This window comes from Hydra vulgaris, chromosome 13 (assembly GCF_038396675.1).
Source record: "Hydra vulgaris chromosome 13, alternate assembly HydraT2T_AEP".
In the NCBI taxonomy this organism is placed as follows: Eukaryota; Metazoa; Cnidaria; class Hydrozoa; order Anthoathecata; family Hydridae; genus Hydra; species Hydra vulgaris.
Window position 1 is genome coordinate 15284129 of NC_088932.1, and position 20590 is coordinate 15304718.

Here is a 20590-nt window from a genome sequence, read left to right on the forward strand (position 1 = left end):
AAATTCCTAGAACCCTAATATTTTGAGCACCTCGCCCTTGTTACACGATAAATAAAGATCCTATTAGGGATTTCATTTTTTTGTAACGATTTAAAATTCATACGTGGTCTATTAAGAAAAGTAAAAATAAAATGGATGTATAACTTTTTATCCATGTTATCATAGTCAGAATCGTGCCATTTATACTATAGATTCCACAATTTCGGCAAAAATGGACTTTTGTCCCTTTTGAAAAAACGCTCTTCAATTAAGCAAGTATGGACAAGAATGGGACAATAATGTGAGGGACAATTATGTAAAACAACAACATGCAGTTTGTTATTTGTTGCTATGTAAAGATGATACAAAGAAAAAAAAGATGCATGACATCATGAAATCTTTTTGGAAACTGTCCTACCTGTGCAACCACATAAAAAGGACAACTTTATCTTCTATTAATTTTTTATCGATTTCTGGCATAAATTTTTATAATCAGATTTTTATAATCAAAATAAGGTTGTTTTTTTAATAAAAAAACTATAAATTGTTTGTGGATCAGGTTTTTATTATTAAATAAAAACGTAACTTGTTTAATGTTTCAAGTTTGTTGTTATTATTTGTAGCCAGTATAAAAAATTATATCATTAGACAAAGGATTTTTTACTGTATTTTACTAATTTTTACATATAAACACTTTTTTATAAAAATTACACTTAGGATTATGCTTAACATAATATATAACAAATTTTTTTAATTATTATAATATATCCCATTATATTAACTACTACACTAGCAAGCATAAAAATAACGTTAGATTTGTTTCGTCATATGGATGTTATATGTATCTAAACAAATCCTTTAATTTTTGTCTAAAGTTGCCCTTTGTCAAAAGTAACTGTCATCCAACTACTTTATCATTGGACACTGGGAAGCAACGTAGTTGAAATTTGACCAAGGCCAGAGCCATGTAACATGTAACCCAGTACAACCTACTTCATGACCTGCTGCCTTGTAGGATATGCTTTCTTAGGCGAAGGCTAGGAGTAGCCAACACTGAAAAACACCCCCTGCATCGGGGCTCGTGGTTGAGTAAAGGCTAGAAATGGTGTCTCTGAAAAAATATTCCTCTTGGGCAGATGTTAAATACAATCGGCTACTGTCTTTTAGAAAGCCTCCCAGACAAAGACTTAAAGGGTAAACAGATTCTATCTGTTAACCACCGCGCACCCCTTCTTCATCTATTAGGCTGGCGCAGATGTATTTTTAATACATTGTTTCCAGTTTAGGATGTTGAATGATGGATCTTCTTGACTCAATGCATGGGTTCTGCTTGTGTCTTTATTATTATGACTAGGCAACTCATTCTATTATCTCCTAATGAGGATACAGCTCCAAAACTCAGTTTTATGGTTCTGAAGCCGGCTGGTAGTCAGGTTTCCCAAACTTTGTGATAGCTCTCAGAGAGGCAGATTCCATCAACAGCAGTAAAATATTGAAGGTACTAACAGTGCCGTGTTGCGCATGGATGGGGTCCTGTTCATACTTTTAATTTGCATTCTCGAGGCTACATTTGGAGACCTTTGTTACGACTTAAAGTTTATTAATAGTTATGAGGCAATTGCTTGGGCTATTAAATAGTGTACTGAGTACTATCTATGTTTGAGTCAAGTTCTTTAGCAAATTTAAAAATGAATAAAGTACCAAAAACTATAAAACACAAAAAACCATCGGCATCACTAAGTTCTCTAAACCTACCATTCACTAATATTTGTGGTCTTCAAAGTAACTTTTCTTATGTTGAGCCTTATCTAATGCAAAGTTCACCAAACCTACTTGCTCTTTGTGAGACTAATTTGAGTTCAGCTGTCTCATCTTGAAATCTTAGTTTTGATGGTTGTCTTCCTTTAATTCATAAAGACTCTAATAGTCACATGCTTGGCAGTTACATTCGTAAGAATTCAACCATTTGTCTGGAAACTAGATTTGAATCCACTGACTATTCTTTTATGTGCTTTTTTTTAGCACAGCTTCACTCTAATGACTTTCTCTTTGTTCTATATTGCTATCCTTCATCTCAAGACGGCGCGCTTTTCGATGTTACTTCAAATTGACCGAGCCCTCTCTTTTTATCCATTAGCCAATATCATTATTGTTGGCGACTTTAATGCTCATCGCACTGAATGGGTTGGCTCTAGTGTCAGTGACTCTGCAGACATTAAAGCCCACAACTTTTGCCTTTCTCAATCTCTAACTCAAAATAGCACACTTTCCAACTTGCTTTCAAGACAATCAGAATCATTTACCTTCTCTACTCGACTTATGTCTTGTTTCTGATCCAAGTCAGTGCTCAGTTTCTCCATATTCACCTTCTGATCACGGTTTGATCTCTCTAAAACTATTATCTCATTCTTCTTCATCATCAGAATATCCCTATCATCGTACCTCTTACAACTACCTTAAAGCTGACTGAATCCTTCCTTTCCAATCGTAGCATAAAAGTTGTCCTTAATGGAGAGCACTCTTTTTCATATCCTGTAACTTCAGGGGTTCTCAAGTTTCTATCCTTGGCCCTATACTCTTTTTAATTTACATTAACGATCTTCCAGATATTCTTAAATCTGAGGTAGCATTGTTCGCTGATGATACTACCATTTATTCTTGTCTTGATAAGAAGTCAGCACTCTCTGATTGCTTGGAGGGGGCATTTGAGCTTAAAAAGGATCTCACTTCTGCTACAGCATGGGGCTCACAGTGGTTAGTGAACTTTAATTCAGATAAAACCAAATTTTCAAAAGCAATAATTTAGATCTTCCTATATTTATGAACGATAATGTACTAGATGAGTCATCTACCCTTCATCTTCTAGGATTAACTCTTAATTCCTATCTTTCTTGGAAACCATATATCAAATCGATAGCAAAATTAGCATCTGCTAAGGTTGCATCTCTTTATCGTGCTCGACACTTTCCTACTCAGGGTTCTATTCTCTATCTCTATAAATCTCAAATTTGTTCTGTATGGAATACTGTTGCCATATCTAGGGCAGATCTTCCGATGATGCCCTTTTTCTTTTAGATAAGGTGCAAAAACGCATTGCAAACATAGTTGGACCTGCTCTTGTAGCCAACCTCCAACCAATACCACATCCTCATAATGTTGCTTCTCTTTCTCTTTTCTATAAATACTATAATGGGCACTGCTCTAAAGAGCTTGTGCCTCTTGTACCATCTACTAAAATTCATTCTCTGGTTGGTTGTTATTCTATTGAGTCTCATCCTTTTACTGTGAATATTCCTAAGTACTCTGAAAATTCTTACTTGTCCAATTTTTTTCCTCGAACATCAGTTCTTTGGAATTTGCTTTCTTCATCTTGCTTTTCTGATTCATACTACTTGCAATCTTTCAAGTCGTCTGTCAATCGTTATCTTGCTCTATAAACTTTATTTTTTGTCTTCCAGTAACTTCCAACTCTAATAGTGGTTGCTTGCAGCCTTGTTGGAAGCGAAGATACCTCTCTACATGCTGATACCTATCACTTTAATCATCTTAAACAAATATAGTTTGATACAACATTTTTTACTAAGCCTCCAATTCTTGTCTTGTTAGAGTCACACCTCACATCCATCTGATCATCTTCTCTTATGGCAAATACTACACTATATGCTGTAGTGGTAGAGCGCTCGTTTCGTAGGCGAGAGGTTCTGAGTTCGATTCCCACCACATCCCTGGTAGTACCATGCTCAACTTGTTTCTCCATGCAGCTTCCTTGTTCGTCAAGGTTCGTGTTTTGGAGTTAAAGAGTTGAGAGAGGGTTACAACACAAGTAGCTTTCTCATTGGTAGTGGCCTTTTTGGCCTTGGGGAGGTGAATTACAAAAATATATATATATATATATAAATTCTAAAGTCATATATAAATATGTAAAGATATTGTATACCAGCGTCTAAATAAAAAGCAAACTTATATGTTTATATCCATATTATGTATGCATAAATGCTCATCTTTTCATGGGACTGATTTTTTTACTTCTCCCTAGAATAGGGCAGAGTTATTTGGAAAGAACTTTTTCTAACTTGACTCTTGAATCTAATGGCCATATACTTCTTGTCATACCAATTAAACAGATTAATTCATTGTTAAACATCCAAATCACTCCAATGCTAAACTTAATTCTCAATTACTTCTACAGTTTGTGTTTCAGAAAAGATTTTAATCTTAGTAAAAAGTGTTCTCCAAAACTCTCTTCAATTTTTGCTAAACTATTAAAAAGTGCTAAGTAAGTGGTTCCAATTTTTAAAAACTCTAGAAAATACTTTGACCTCTTTAACTATCCCAGGATTAGTCTTTTTGAGATAATTAAATCATTTCTTTCTAACTGCAATATTAAGTTATTCTTGAAGGCCTTCACTCTTCTTCATTTTGAGTAACTTAAAGGGTACCATAAAGTTCTATATTTGCTCCTGTATTGTTTCTTATCTACAATAACGATCTTCATGAACATTTTTCATCTAAAGTGGCTCTATTTGCTGACACCTTAACTTTATACTCTTGTCTTGACAAAAAGTCTTCACTTTTTGATTGCTTAGAACAAGCAGCCAATTTTTAATCTGATCTCTCTTCTGTAACAGCCTATAACATTCCTATATTGATGAATAACAACCCTCTTACTCTCAGACGAAGACTAAAAGCACATTGTAAATGTAATTAGACCTGTTTTATTTACCTAGCTTGAGCCACTCTCCCAATGTTATAAGGTTGCATTTCTTTCTTTTTTCTACAATTATGATCATGGTCAATGCTCAAACGAGCCATTATCTCTATTACAACAAAACAAAACTCATTCTAGCTTGGCTTCTTATTCAACAAGTTTTTACTCATCTGTCCCTTCATGCTATAAAAACTTTTATTAATCCAGTTTTTGTCTTTGCACATCAAAAAAGCCTAATAACTCTTACCCATCTTCATATTTTCCTTTTTTTATACAACCTACAACTTTTTAAGTTTTCAGTTAAACATTTCCTAGCTTTATTAACCTTATCCACTATTTTAAAGTAACTCTTAACTTAAAAGTGGTTGCTTGCAACCATTTTGGAAGTAAATAAGAGTTTAAAAATATATAAATATATGGCAGTATTTAATAAATAGTAAATGTAAGTATAGAATTATAATATATAAAGTATTATAATTTTTTCTAGCCCTGGCTATCAACCCCTGTTAAATCTTGTCTAAATTTTGTCTCATTTTTAGCTGGGGCGGGGCCATGGTCACTTCCAATTAGATACAGAGATGATATTTATTAAATATATCACAACTTGCTCTAAATGGGGATTTCCATTGGACACTATTGATCTTAGGACAATTGTAAAATTTTTTTTTGACAAACTTGGAGTAAAAATTGTTATGTTCAAAAATAATTACACAAGAATTGAAGTGCAATGTCTTTCTTAAAAAGATGCTGTTCAACTATTTCAGTTTCACCTGAAATAGTTGAACAGCATATACTAAACCTTTCAGTAGAACTAAAGGATATTCCACCAAGTATAACTATGACACATCTAACTTGAACAATGATCCTGAAATTAGGAAAGTAATAACTAAGCAAGGAATGAAGTATCCCAATTGCCTAGACTTGTTTTGTAGATATGCAAACGCATAAAATTTTTCCCAAACAAACCATTTAAATTTTTTTTTTTTTTCAAGGTAGCGCTAATATTAATATAGATTAATTTTATACATTAAAATACATTAAACTGTTAATTTGTTCCTTCAATAGGGCAACATTAGATAGCCACATAATTAAAAAAAAAAATCAAAAGCTATGCTTAAACAAATAAATCTGGGTACAGAAAAAGGGCAGATCCAAAAGGAGGTGGGCTCTCCATCCCCTTTAGATATTTTAATATGTTTGAAAACAGAAGTAAATTGAAGAGACTGTTAAAAAGTGATATAAAATTTTATTAAAACTGTATATTAATAGATGATTTAGATTTCATAGTTAAGACAATAGTATAAGACAGTGTAAGACCAATATTCTAAAAAAAGTTTTATTTGTGGGTTTACCTGCACACAAATCATTAAACCAAAAAAACTGCCTCCTTCCTTACTAGATGGCCTTGATCCACCAAATCAAAAAAAAACCCTAAAAATTGTCTTTCCATCCCTTACTAGATGGTCTGGATCTGCCCCTGGTACAGAACCTAATTTCTTAAATTAACAGCAATCTATACATTATAACAATACATGAAGAAATAAAAACATTAAAAACATTGAATAAAGTGTCCAAAGTTTTCAGTAATAATTAAGTTTAATATTATTATTATCAACACAAAATTGTTTTAAGTAAATAATATTTTTATTATACAATATTGTTAGAAAGTATATATATATTTTTTTATATCAAACATTCACTTTATAATTAAACTTTAAATTAAATTTTTTATGCTTTATTAACTAAGAAACAGCTCTCAAAATTAGGAAAAATAAGTTTGGAAATAAACTGCTGACCTTAAACCATTAATGGTGGGCATCAGGCAATTTTTTAAAAGTAAAAATCACTTTGTCAATGTATCTACTCTCCACTGCACTTACCCCTATTAAAATTAGTTAGAAAACATATACTCCATTTGCAACTATATAAGTTGATGTACAGGTCTGCGCCTTGCAGTTTTTATATTTAATAGTTTAAATGGTCATATTATATATAATAACTTGTATGGAGAACATTACTGAAGATAATGGTGAAGAAAATTAGAAAATGTTATCCACATTTGAAAATATTTTGATGAAAAAATTGATTTCTTTAAATTTATCTTTTACAAGTGAAAAATTTAACAATTAATTAAATCTAACTAAGTAAGACATAAAATTAATGAAATCACAATATTTTTTCATTAGATTATTTTCAAATGTAATTTACATGCACTACTTTCATTATACTATGAAAGTAGTGCTTCTGTTTCTTATCTAGGTTGCAAATCATATCCATTCTATTTAACGGAAGGAGTGCGACAGGGATCTACTCTCTCGCCTTATTTGTATAACATTTACACTGAAAACCGACTAGATACCTTACAAAATGAAAGCATCATAGGTACATCAATCAATGGAAACTCTACGGGTTTTGTAGCATATGCTGATGACATTATACTCCTTAGCTCCACCCTGGCCTACAAAAGCTTCTTAATACCTGTAATATGTACACACACAAAAACTGTATAAAATTGAATGCTGACAAAACTGAGTTCTTGCTCACCAGAAAAAAGCAAATTAAAAACTGCACAATAACTCTCAACCACCAAAAAATAAAACTTCGTGATAAACTTAGTCACCCAGGTTTTACATGGGATACAAAAAGTTCACCTTTTGCCTCACTTAATAGTTTAAACATTGATCACCGAATATCTAATTTCCGGGCAGTAATGCAAACTTTAATTCAATCAGGAATCCGTTTTGCTCACCCAAACTCTATTGTCCAGCTATATAAAACTTTGGCTGTCCCAAAACTAACATATGGTCTTGAGCTTTGTGAACATAAAAAAGTATTAATGCAAAAGCTTGATATAGTTAGAAGAAACGCACTCAAGTCACTCCTCAACATTTCAAAACATATCAAAAATTATATTCATCCGTTATTCTTTATTGAAGATATATCAATAACTATACAACAAAACAAGCTCAACTTGTTTATTCGCCTGATGAACAATAAAATTACATTTGATATTATTAAATCGCAGCCGGAAAACAAAACAGCCCCACAACCTTTTTTAGATAGTATCAAGGGTTTGTGTAATAAACATGAACTAAATCTGGAGAAAATAATTCAAAGTAAAAAAAAAATAAAAATTATCGGCAGCACTGCACAAACTGGAATTACAGATCTGTCAGTGTATGTACACATTCAAGTACCTATTCATTTCATTTAAAATAATAATAATAATAATAATAAAAATAACAATTATATAATTATTAACAAACAATAATTAATACAAATAAAATTATAAACACTTTAAAATTTTTTTTTTTTTTTTAATTTGAATTCCAAAAGTGTTATTTAATTAAATGTCTTCAAAAAAATATTGTAATATCCGCAGTGCAGCAGTGACATCAGTGCTAATTGATAATCAAAAATTAATATTAAAATTATTTTAAATTAGATTATTGCTAAAAATAGCTACTTGTAAATGACAACTTGTACAAGACTTTGAAATGAAAATTAATGCCTTGTTTGCTCTAGTTTTATTATGAGTTTATTTTGAGCTTAACAAATAAAGTTTTGTTTAAGACAAGCAATAATAACCACAACAACATAAAAACAAGGTTGGCAAATAAAAAAATATTAATAACAACAAAAACAAGGTTAGCAAAAGTTGTAGACCTCAGACACTGTCAGGTCAGCATTGGGGAATGCAGATCCTAATTCCAAGAGCTGAATGATTTATAATAACAAAATTTTAAACTTTTTATAGATATAACTAAAAATACAAATAAGAGAAAATAAATAAAAAAAATTAAAAATTAAATAAGAAAGACAAATAAAAATATGGTTGAATGATAAAGATAAACTAAAATTAAGGTCGCACCCCCGGCAAACTAGATTTTAGTTTGATGTAATTAATCTTGTATAATACCTTTTCATTTGTTAAACATATTTTATAAACACTATTTTCATAACTAAATCTACATCATTGAGCTCATGTAAAAAATCGTTAAACTTCTACTTCAAATTATTTGTAATGTTTAGACAATAAAATATATAAATATTATTTTCAGATTTTCTTAATATTTTTTATATATTATTTAATAGAACTATAAACAATAAAATTCTAAAGTAAAAGAACCAAATCATAACACTACTTTCATAAAATAAAAACTTATATTATGAAAAACTTATATTAACTTATATACTTATATTAATGGGCTATTTTGAATATTTATTTAAATTAAGACTCTGCAAGGGAAAACTTTTGATCTTTTTTGTTTTGTCAAACATATAAATTACAGGTTTTATTGCATTTTATCAACTTATTTTATTAAATTGATATCTATTATTGTAAATAGATATTGGCTTTTTAAAAAAAAACATTCAAGAAACTAATTTAAAAAGTCACAAACATTGCTTGATTTTTAAAATGATTTCTATTAATTTAACTAAAGTTGTTAATTGTAAATTACTAGCAGTTACCTGTTTTATGGGTCACTCAATTTTACTATTTGATTAAAATAATTTAAACTTTATAAAAGTCATTTCATATTGATATTATAACTTTACAAAACCCTAATACCATATATAATATATAAGTGTCTATAAGATGTTATGCTAATCAATACCAAACAATGTTATATTAATCAATACCAAACAAAGATTTAAAAGTAACTCGTATTGTAGTCCACCATACACCATAACAATTGTAGGAACTGAATTAATAAAAACATTTGCATAAAAAACAAATAAAATGGAATATAGAAATTAAGAATATAAAAGCCAAACAATGCTGAGAATAAATGAGTGAAAATGGAAATTAACAGGGAAAGAGTATAAAATAAATATTTCTTTGCTACATAAGACCTGCCTGCTACATCAGTCCTTTATTTCATAAAACTTCATTATTTCAACTGGCCAAAACATAAAAGCAGACCTAGATATCTTTTAAATATTATTAATAAAATAAACTTGTTTAAACCTTTTTATCATTCCTTTCATGATGTAATCCAACCTCAATACCATTTCTCTCATGATGTAACACAGTTTTGTCATTGCAAACTTGATCGACATTTTCAAAAACAGAAACTTCTTTACTAAATATATCAAAGTTAGAAAACAAACAAATATAAAATATAAAAAACAAATTCTGTAAACTAGTAAAAATACTAATTAAAAAATAAATATTAATAGAAATCAAAAACTGTATTTTAATAAAAAATTAAATTAAAAAAGTTTAAATTTTTTAGTTTAAACCAATCCATAAAATCGTAATATGAATAAAATCATATTGCAAAAGTAAAAACACAAAAAAAACCATTTGTTTTTGAAAAGTTCAATTTTAGAAACTTACAAGTCAATTGGTTGATATATATTATATGTTTTACTTGTAGATGAAAAAGAATCACCACATTTCTGACTGTTGTCAACATCAACCCAATCAATTATGCCTGAAATTTCTTTGCTTATACTTTTTGTAGGCTCATCTCCTAAAACTTGAAGGCAGTTTGAACAAACCAATCGTGAAAAATCGTCTGTAACTAAATTACTAGTTGAAGTAGAATTGTATGAAATATTAACAAACTCATCTTCTGTGTATTTTTTTCTATTTTTTTTCTTTGATCTTTTTGTTAAATAAGAGTTTATATATTTTTTACTATGACATTTGCAATGTATTACACGCTTTGATCGATTGCTTGGAGCTTTATCAAGCAGCTCATGGTGTGAAGTTTGACATAAAAACTGCTCTGGTGTTTGATGAAATAATGTAATATCTTCAGAAATGTCAATTTTGTTATGATCATTTTTTTTACAAAAATTCGATGAAAAATCTTTACTACAAACAAAAGAAAAACTATCATTCTCTTGCTGGAAACTAGAGACAAAAAAATTTTCTTTCTCAAATGATAAAAGTTCTACAAGACTAGTTTCACATTCACCACTTTCAGTTAAGTCATTAGTGTTTGTACAGGTTTTATGTTTGACTGTTTTCATATCTATTAGTTCGAGTTGTTCAAATGTTTGGGACTGGTTAAAAACAAGATCATCATTTAATCTTAGTATTGAATTGTGTTGCATGCTTATTTCTTGAGGTTGAATTTCTAACCCTAATGATGACAAAGGTGTAAAAAAATATAAAAGTTATTTTTTATATTTTTATTTATAAATAATATCAAGTTAAATACTAATACAAGAATAAAAATGTATCACATGCTATTATAAGTATGTTTAGAGATAAGATAAAAAGACTCAAGTTTTTTTAAGTACCTAAATCAATATTGATTCTTTGTCTTTGGTGTACAAGAACCACAAAAATGTTGAAAAACTTAAGGACACTACTACTAGGAAAAATGGTCTGGACATTTAGATCATGTTTAAACCTGAAGTGTATAAAATAACAGCAAGGGACAAATTAAAAAATTTCAAAACTTTAAATCCTGCTGTATTTTTCCTAATGAAGACCAGGTCTTTCAATATTTTAAGAGTTCCTAAACACAAGGAACAAAAAGTGAATGAGAGGTCTTTTGGAAACACTCATGAATATATTGTATAATATACAAGTTAGAAATGTGCTGGATCCAGTTTATGTTTTTGGATCCAGTTTATCCAGTTATGATTATCTATATCTATACTGATATCTATCTAACTATACCTATATATATATATATATATATATATATATATATATATATATATATATATATATATATATATATATATATATATATATATATATATATATATATATATATATATATATATATATATATATATATATATCTATACATATCTATATCTATATCTATATACATATATATATATATATATATATATATATTATATGCGGTAGTGGTGTAGTGGTAGTGCGCTCGCTTCATAAGCGAGAGGTTCCGAGTTCGATCCCCACCACGTCCCTGGTAGTACCGCGCTCAACTTGTTTCTCCGCGCAGCGGCCTTGTTCGTCAAGGTTCGTGTTTCGGAGTTATAGAGTTGAGAGAGGGTTATAACCACAATTAAGTAGCCTCCTCATCTGTAGTGGCCTTCTGGGCCTTGGGGTTGTTAAATAACAAAAAAAAAAAAAAAAAAAATATATATATATCTATATATATATATATATATATATATATATATATAAATATATATATATATACATATATATATATATATATATATATATATATATATATATATATATATATAAAATATATATATATATAAAAATATTAAAAATATAACATATATATATATATATAATATATACATATATAAAAAAATATTAAAAAAATTTTACACAAAAAGGTTTCCATAAAACATCGAAACAAGGTCTGCAATTTCTTGCCGACCTCAAACACTTTTAGGTCAGCATTGCCAAATGCCGATCCTAATGCCGTATATATATCAATCCTCAGCATTAGGGTCGGCATTTGGTAATGCCGACCTAAAAGTGTTTAAGGTTGGCAATTTCTTCCCGATCTTGTTTCTATATTTTATGGTAACCTCTTTGTGACAAATTTTTTTGCCAATTTAATGCCGACCTCTAACAGTTTGAGGTCGGCAACTTATTTCCGACCTCATTCTTCCTAATTCCGAGGGTTGATATATATATATATATATGAGAGAGAGAGAGTTTAGAACATAACTAAGTAGTTTTAATTTTGCTTTTTAACAACATTATTAACTGAGTTAGCCCTTCAATAGATGAATATTTGCTAAAAAGTATAAAACAAACTGATAGTGCAATATTGATACAATATTTATCTCAATATTAGCAAAATATTATTAACAATGTTGCACCAAAATAAAATGTCAACATTTTGATATATATACCCAATATTGATTTACGATAATAGGAATGTAAAAACTGCAATATAATGCCAACATTTTTTTTTATCATAACCAATGTAAAAACATTGAAATTATAAAAAAACTCTCTGAGGAGGAATTGAATCCGCAACCCTGTCAGCCACGCATCAAATTTAGTCCACTATTACATCCACAGCACAACACTATTATATCTACGGGATGAAAAATTAAAGTATTAAAACATTATTTGCACACAAATAAGGTTTCTATCATGTAAACATTATTTGGAGGCGCTGTGATTAATAAGACCACATAAAAAAAACAGATCAAGAAAGATAAAACTTTATGGATTAAAATTGTTTATTTCTACAATATTCGTTAATTCAAGTTAATTCAATTCAAGTACTTAGTTAATTCGCTAATTCAAGCACTTAGTTATCTATAAAAAAAAACCCATCAACAAATCATTTAAAATTTATTTCTTCATATAAATCTTCTTGCAAATACAAGATTTCATAACTCAAAAAAAGTTTTAGAAAACGTTATTCTTCAATAGAAAAGTTGTTATAACTTACAGAGTCATCTTTTTTAAAACTATTTCAAAAATGTTTAAGTTCTCTGTGAGTGAAAAATTTACTTGAAAATCATTGCAAGTTATTGATGTCAATTTCTAATATACCTTTATTTTTATTATCCATGATATCAAAATTATTTGAAGTAAGAGAATCAATCACAGGCATCTTTGATTTTTTATGGTCCACCTTGCTTTTTACGCAGTATATAGCTGGAATAGTTTCAGCTCCGCATTCACATGGTATTATATTTATAAAATCAAAAGATCCAATTCGAGCTTTACAATTTGGGCAATAAAGCTTACCTTTGGTCCATCCAGCCTAAAAGAAAATAATAAAAAGTACTTTATTTTTTTAAATTAAAACATATTTTGGAAATTTAGTAACAAAAATTTAAAAACTACTTTAAAATTATATTGAAAAAAAAATTTTTTTTCATCCTAACCACACTGGTAGTAACATGTTGTGATAAAAATTAAAACCATTAATAAGCTAAACAACATCCTGCAACAATCAATAGTAATGATTACAAAAAACAAATAGTTACTAATATTTCTTGTTATTGTTGGTATAAAGTATTTATATAAGAGACAGGAGAAGTTGGCTTTTTATGACTGTTTTTGTTTATTCTAATATTTCTTGTTATTGTTGGTATAAAGTATTTATATAAGAGACAGGAGAAGTTGGCTTTTTATGACTGTTTTTGTTTATCCTGGAATTAGGATTTCTAATGAAAATTTATGAAAAATTGCTCTCTCAATACCTTTGTTTATTTATTTTTATTTTCATTACTTTAAACTTTTTTGTCATTACTAAACTATTTTGTCAACAGAATCCATAGTATAAATTGAATATAAATAAAAATTAAAATAAGATAATCAATTTCTCAGAGATTAATTAGGCATTTATTTCAGCATTTAAAAGAAGTAAATCAAATAAAATTTATGTAAATCTTATATCAAATCAAAAACACATTTGAAACCATCATTGAAAATGGCGGACTTAAGATTGTTAAAGATGTTGTCTAATAATACTGAATTTATTGTGTTCAAAGAAGCAGTAACAGCTGCCAGACAAAGAGTTGAAGCACACAAGCAAGTCTCAAGATAATAATAAAAAAATATGTTTGTTTTGGATAAGTAACTAGATTTTTTAACTAAGCAAAAAAAAAAAGCTAACTGAGTAGCTAGCTATTTAGAAACTGTTGCTCAACAGACAATCAAGAGTAGAGGGAATAACATAATCTTATACTATATTATGATGTAAAGAATCAAAGAAAGAGACTATGGTTTAGAAAGTTGAGCATGACAAGCTGAGTATCACAAACATTCTCATGGAAACAGCCAAAGTACAGTTATTAAAAACGAAAAACGATTTAAGACAAAGAGCCCAGACAAACCTGGCCTACTTCTCATTGAGGTCAGAAACAAACTTCTGTTAGCACCGCATAGAAAGAAATTAGTCTTTTAAAACATTTACTCAATGGCCCAGAAAAAATAAAAACTCAATGGCCCAGACCCAGATGGTTCATCCTTTTAATGGAAACCTGTGAAAACTAAGTGATCAGATATAAAAAACAGCAAAACTAAATCATTAAGAAAGATAAGAGATGCTGAACTTAACTGCTTTTATCTAAGCTATTTCACTTGATAACAAAATGAAAAAGTTTGAAGTATTTTGTGATAAAAATAATGTTGATCAGAGTCACTGAAACTTACTTTATAGACATGTCTTTGGTAAAGGCATGTCTATGGTAAAACCCAAAAAGCCATTGTCATTATCAAGTTCTCTAAAACTAGGATTCACTAATATTCATGGTCTTCAATGTAACTTTTTTTCTGTTGAGTCTTATCTCTTGCAAAGTTCACCAGACCTACTTGCTCTTTGTGAGACAAATTTGAGTTCAGCTGTCTCACCTTTTGATCTTAATGTTGATGGTTATCTTCCTTTGATTTGTAAAGACTCTAATAGTCACATGCTTCGCCTGGGCATATAAATTCATAAAAATTCACCCATTTGTCAAGAAACTAGGTTTGAATACACATGCTATTGTTTTATCTGCTTTCATTTAGCACCACTCTATCATCTTTCTCTTTGTTTTATATCACTTTTCTTTTTCTCAAGACTGCACTCTTTTTGATGTTACTTCTGATCAAATTGATTAAGTCTTTTCTTTTTATCCTTCAGTTAATATTGTTGCTGTTGGCGACTTTAATGCTAATCCAACTGAATGGCTTGGCTCTAGTGTCAGTGATTCTGCAGGCATTAAGATTAACAACTTTTTTTTTTCTTAATCTCTAACACAAATAGTTAACTTTCCAACTTATTTTCCAAACAATCAGAATCATTTAGCTTCTCTACTTGACTAATACTTTCTTTCTGAATTCTATAACTATTATCTCATTCTTGATTCAAACCTTTGTCATCAGAATCCCCCTATTAACCTACCTCTTATCTATTTTATCTCTTACAACTACCTTAAAGCATACTGGAACAAGTACCATGATTTTCTTCATGATGGGCCTTTGGTAGAAATCTTTCGCCTTCCTGCTGACAAATGTGTTTCTTATGTAACTTCTTGGATTCAGACTGAAATGGAATCTTATATTCCCTATTAACAATTCCAAGTCAAGCCTCACTCTTCTCTATGGTTTTCCTCTAATTGTGCTGCTGCAATTTCTAATTGTAACCATTACTTCCATATCTATCGCCAAAACAATTGTCTAGAAAACAGACATCTGTTTACTATTTCTAGAAACCATTGTAAAAAGGTTGTTTTACAACAAATTCGCTATTCTCAGGTCAGGAAAACGCGTATTTCATCTCAAAAATTAGGATCCCGAGAATTCTGGAGAAACTTTAATAGTGTCTATAATAAGGACAAATCTGTTATTCCACCTGTCTTGCATAGTTCAGATTTTGTTACTTCACCTAAAGACAAAGCTGAATTGTTTGCCAAGAACTTCTCATCAATATCATCTCTTGATTCCACTGATCATATCCTACCTGATATAGCTGTCAAACAGGTTGCTCCATCACTTGAAATGTGTATCACTCCAACTTCTGTATCTAAATTGATTTCGTGTTTCGACTCTATATAGCTTGTGGTCTGGACAACATACTTATTACAGTTTTTCAAAAGTGTTCTCCTGAGCCGTCGCCTATACTTTCAAAACTATTTAACAAGTGCTTATCATGGTCTTGTTTTCCAGCCTGCTTGAAAGCAAGGCTATGATAATTATTTGCAAGATATTGTGACAAATCAATATCATCACCTGCAAAAACATATTTTTTGAAGTTCAAATTGTCTTTGGGTTGAATACAAAGGCTTGAGTAACTTCTTTGGTCTGTTTTCATTAATATGGGAAGAACAAGCAGTAACAGGAAAATCCTCTGGAAAGCATCATTATCCCTATTTTCAAAAGTTCTGAAGATTAATCTGACTTACCTAGCTACCATCCTATTAAATCTGCTTGTTCTACTGCTGATTTAACGTTAATAACCGATAGATTTTATTGCGAATTAGATAAATGTGGATAGGTTAGGGCAATAGCCCTAACCTCTCCACATCTATCTAATTCACATCTCCATATCTTAGGCTATAAAAGTTATGCTCAACAGACAGTACTCTTTTTCATTTTCTGTAACTTCAGGTTTTTTTTTTTTTTTTTTTTTAACATCTTTACTTCCAAGAAGATAGTAAGCAATTACTTTTAGAGTTAGAAGTTACTGAAAGAGAAAAGTCGAAGTTTATATGATAACAATTAACAGACATTACAAAATAATAAGATTTACAAGATAACAATTAACGCGTTTACAAGATAACAATTAACAGACAACTTAAAAAATTGCACATTATATGAATCAGGAAAGCAAGATAAAGGGAGCAAATTAGCCTTTAGCTATATTTTGTGCTGAAGGTGTTAGTTCTGAACAGCTACCTTAGGAATATCATCTAACACAGTGAGTACGCCAGAATAATGTTTAAAAATCGGTCGAATAGCTTGAATTCTTTCACTCCACCTTGTTTCAACGGTATGTGCTTTATTATCACTTTTTTTTAATTCTGATTCACTCCCAACAAGGTTTAAAGCAACCACTATTAAGATAGGAGTAACTAGAAAAAGGTTATAGAGCAAGGAAATGGTTGACTTGAAAAGTTGAAGGTTGTATGAGTCAGGAAAACATAAAACATGGAGACATGAAAACATGAAGATGGGGAAGAGTAAAAAAAAACGAATAAAAGCTTTTAGAGCATGCAGGGACAGATACAGTAAAAGAATGAGACTTTGCTGAATGTTGAGTCATAGGAGTATGAGTTTTAGTTGATGGAACTAGAGATGATAGCTCCTTTGAGCAGCGTCCATGATAGTATTTGTAGAGAAGTCAAAGAGATGCAAATTAATGACGATGGGAAAGAGGCTCAAGCTTAGCAGATAAAGTGGGTCCAACTATGTTTACAATGTGTTTTTGGATCTTGTCTAGATGAGAAAGAGCATTATTAGAAGAACCAGCCCAAAATATAACAACAATATTCCATACTGGGACGAATAAGAGATTTGAATCAAGAGAATGGAATCAGGAGAGAGAAGATGGCAAGCACAATAAAGAGAAGCAACCTTAGTGGATGCTAATTTAGCAATTGATTGAATTTATGGTTTCCATAAGAGGTCAGTAGTAAATGATAATCCAAGAAGTCAAGAAGAGGACTCAGTGAGAGGGTTACCATTCATTAATAAAGCAATGTTGACATTATTTCAATAGTTGCGTGCAGTAAATAACTGAGTTTTGTTGGAGTTAAAATTTACAAGCCACCACAAGCCCCAATCTGTTACAGAAGTGAGATCAGATTTAAGATTGGGTGTCTGGTCCAAGTGATCGAAAAGAGAAGACTTTTAGTCAAGACAAGAGTATAAAGTCAAGTTATCAGCAAAAAGAGCTACTTTAGATGCAAGGTTGTCAGGAAGATCTTTAATGTAGATAAGAAACAAAACAGGCCCAAGGATAGAGCTTTGAGGTACCCCAGAAGTTACTGGAAATGAAATAGAGTGTTGGCTTTTAAGGATGACTTTAATAAAGCAGATAGAAAGAAAGGATTTGATAATCTCAAAATCTTTCTCAGATACCATATGAAACAAGCTTATGGAGAAAAGCAGTAGCTCAAACTTTGTTGAAACCTTTAGAAATGTCAAGAGCAGTAGCTCTAATCTTTCCACCTTCACCTAATGCACAACAAAATCACAGCAGTTAGAAAGTCAGACATAAAGTGAGAGAATAGAAAACTGTATTGATTGTCTGACAGTGAGTTATTTGACTCTAGATGGGATGTGAGAAATATGTTGATCAAAGACTCAAAGACCTTGCTAATAAGAAAGACTGGACAATAATTGGAGAGATCAGCTCACCAATGTTCACCTGAGATTTTGAAAATTGGAACAACAACATTTTCCAGTAGGCAAGAAAACAAGACTCAGTTAAGCATTTATTAAATAGTTTAGAGAATTGAAGAGAGTTCAGGAGAACACTTTTGTAGGACTGTGAAAAAACAAGCAGTAGAATCTTTCTACAATTTCAAAAAAGGTTATTACCAAACATATTTGAACCATTGTCGTAAGCTGTGAACAACAATCTAGGAGAGGTATGATGTGTCTTTCTAGAGTGGCAAATATTTCTTCTGTTATTTTTTCTCCTGTTTTTCAGTTAAAATTCAAAAAGTCTATGAAACACTTATTTACTTAAAATTCCCTTGTTTCTTTATTTTGAGATACACACCTAATAATAGGAACATTTTGCTTAATGTTCAAATATCCGGAATTACATCAACTATCAATTCATAGAAGATGGCATCTTTTTTTTGATCTAAAATAGTTTGAAGATCTTATTCTGAACAAGGCTTGATCAGTTAATTTTGAGAATACCAAGACAAATAATATATTGGAGCTTCATACTTTTTGATTCTAACTGATTTTGTTGAATTTTGGCAAGATGTTGTGTCACTTCATCATACTTTCAAATTAATTTTAAAACTCCTAAGAAGCTGCCTTTATGAACATCCCCAATTATTGTGTTCTTTATTAATGTGAAATTTTGAAAACCACTAGATGATAAAAATGTGACATCTATAATCCGTTTTATGATTGCAATTATGTTTTTCTTTTGTTATACTCTATGCCAATCATTCTCTAGGAAAATGATCTTTTGTTCATTTAACTTTCATTTCTGTAAACAACAATGTTTTATGAAACGTTCTTCCTGGAAGATCTCTTGGTAAGTTTTCATAAATCCACTTAATTTTCTCAAATTTGTAAGAAATTACTATACATTGGTGCAGATCATCTGAAATGAATTTGGACCTTGTACCAGGGTCATCAAAGTCTCAGATGTTTTTATTAGATTAGATTCACAAGCATTATTTAAATTTAGTTCTTTTTCTACCACACTATCTTTAGACTTTTTTCTTTTGCCTTGTTCTTCAGAAGCAATGGACCCATGTGCATTTTCTTGGCCTAATTTTTTAACTGATAAATCTTGTTTTATCTTCAGTTCTGACATTGATACTACAACTACGCTCTCTACAATCTTTAATTTACCATAGGAAGGCCATTTTTTTATAGATCAGTAAAACTTGGTTATTGATTGACTACCACGAGATTCTTTTAATTTTCTCTTTTTTTCAAATTTTCTCTTTTCAGCTCCAGACTTGTGTTTATAATTTAAACTTGACATGTTTAAATAATTTGATAATCTGATAACTCTTTTGAGACAGCATTTAAATCTTGAGCAACAAATATAAATTTAAAGGAACAAAACTAATTTTTAATAATTTATTTCAGTACTGTAATAATTTCAGATTATATAAATGTCAGAACTCAGATAATTTTTACCTTCAGGCCCCAGTGCTAGAGTACTAACTGCCCTTCCCCTTGTGGGGGCTATACTTCCAAAAAATTATTATCTTTTATTAATGGTGGTTGATTTTAATTTTTGAATATAACCTGATTAAATGGTTATGTACAATCACTATATGAAAACAAAAACTCAAGAAAAAGTTTAATGAGATTGTCAGTTATGAATCTTAAATAAACAACACCCTGCAATACAATACACAATTGAGACAGAAAACCATAACAAAACTCTGAATTTCCTAGATATAACAATAATAAATAACAGCAAAGGTAAGTATGAGTTTAAAGTCTACAGAAAAGAAGCCATTACAAATATTCAAATAAAACCGCACTCGAATCACGACCCCAAAATTTTATGCGCAATATTCAAAGGTTATGTTCACAGGGCATACTCCATATGCAGTGTTACACATTTAAAAAATGAGACAAACTTTCTTATTCAAGTTTTTAATGAAAATGGGTACACCGAAAGCCAACTAAAAAGTATTGCAAATCAAATTAGGAAAAAACGCTACGTAAAGAACAATAGAATTCAATCCGAGAGCAATGCTTTCCCAACAGTATCATTACCGTGGATACCTTCACTGTCACCAAACTTAAGGAAAATATTTAGAAAAGTTGGCTATAGAGTA

General features: G+C 30.1%; 1 protein-coding gene across 2 annotated transcripts in view; it reads right to left on the minus strand.

The window, feature by feature from the left end:
• The window catches only part of LOC101239699 (E3 ubiquitin-protein ligase RNF180), a 29433-nt gene that overhangs the window by 6484 nt on the left and 2359 nt on the right, over nt 1-20590 (minus strand). For both annotated transcript variants that reach the window (XM_065816313.1, XM_065816312.1), the window contains exons 2-4: nt 13161-13374; nt 10032-10785; nt 9660-9774 (exon numbers count right to left, since the gene is read on the minus strand). In XM_065816313.1, the coding sequence (XP_065672385.1) occupies nt 9660-9774; nt 10032-10785; nt 13161-13374 (1083 nt within the window). The remainder of the gene's footprint in view (nt 1-9659; nt 9775-10031; nt 10786-13160; nt 13375-20590) is intronic.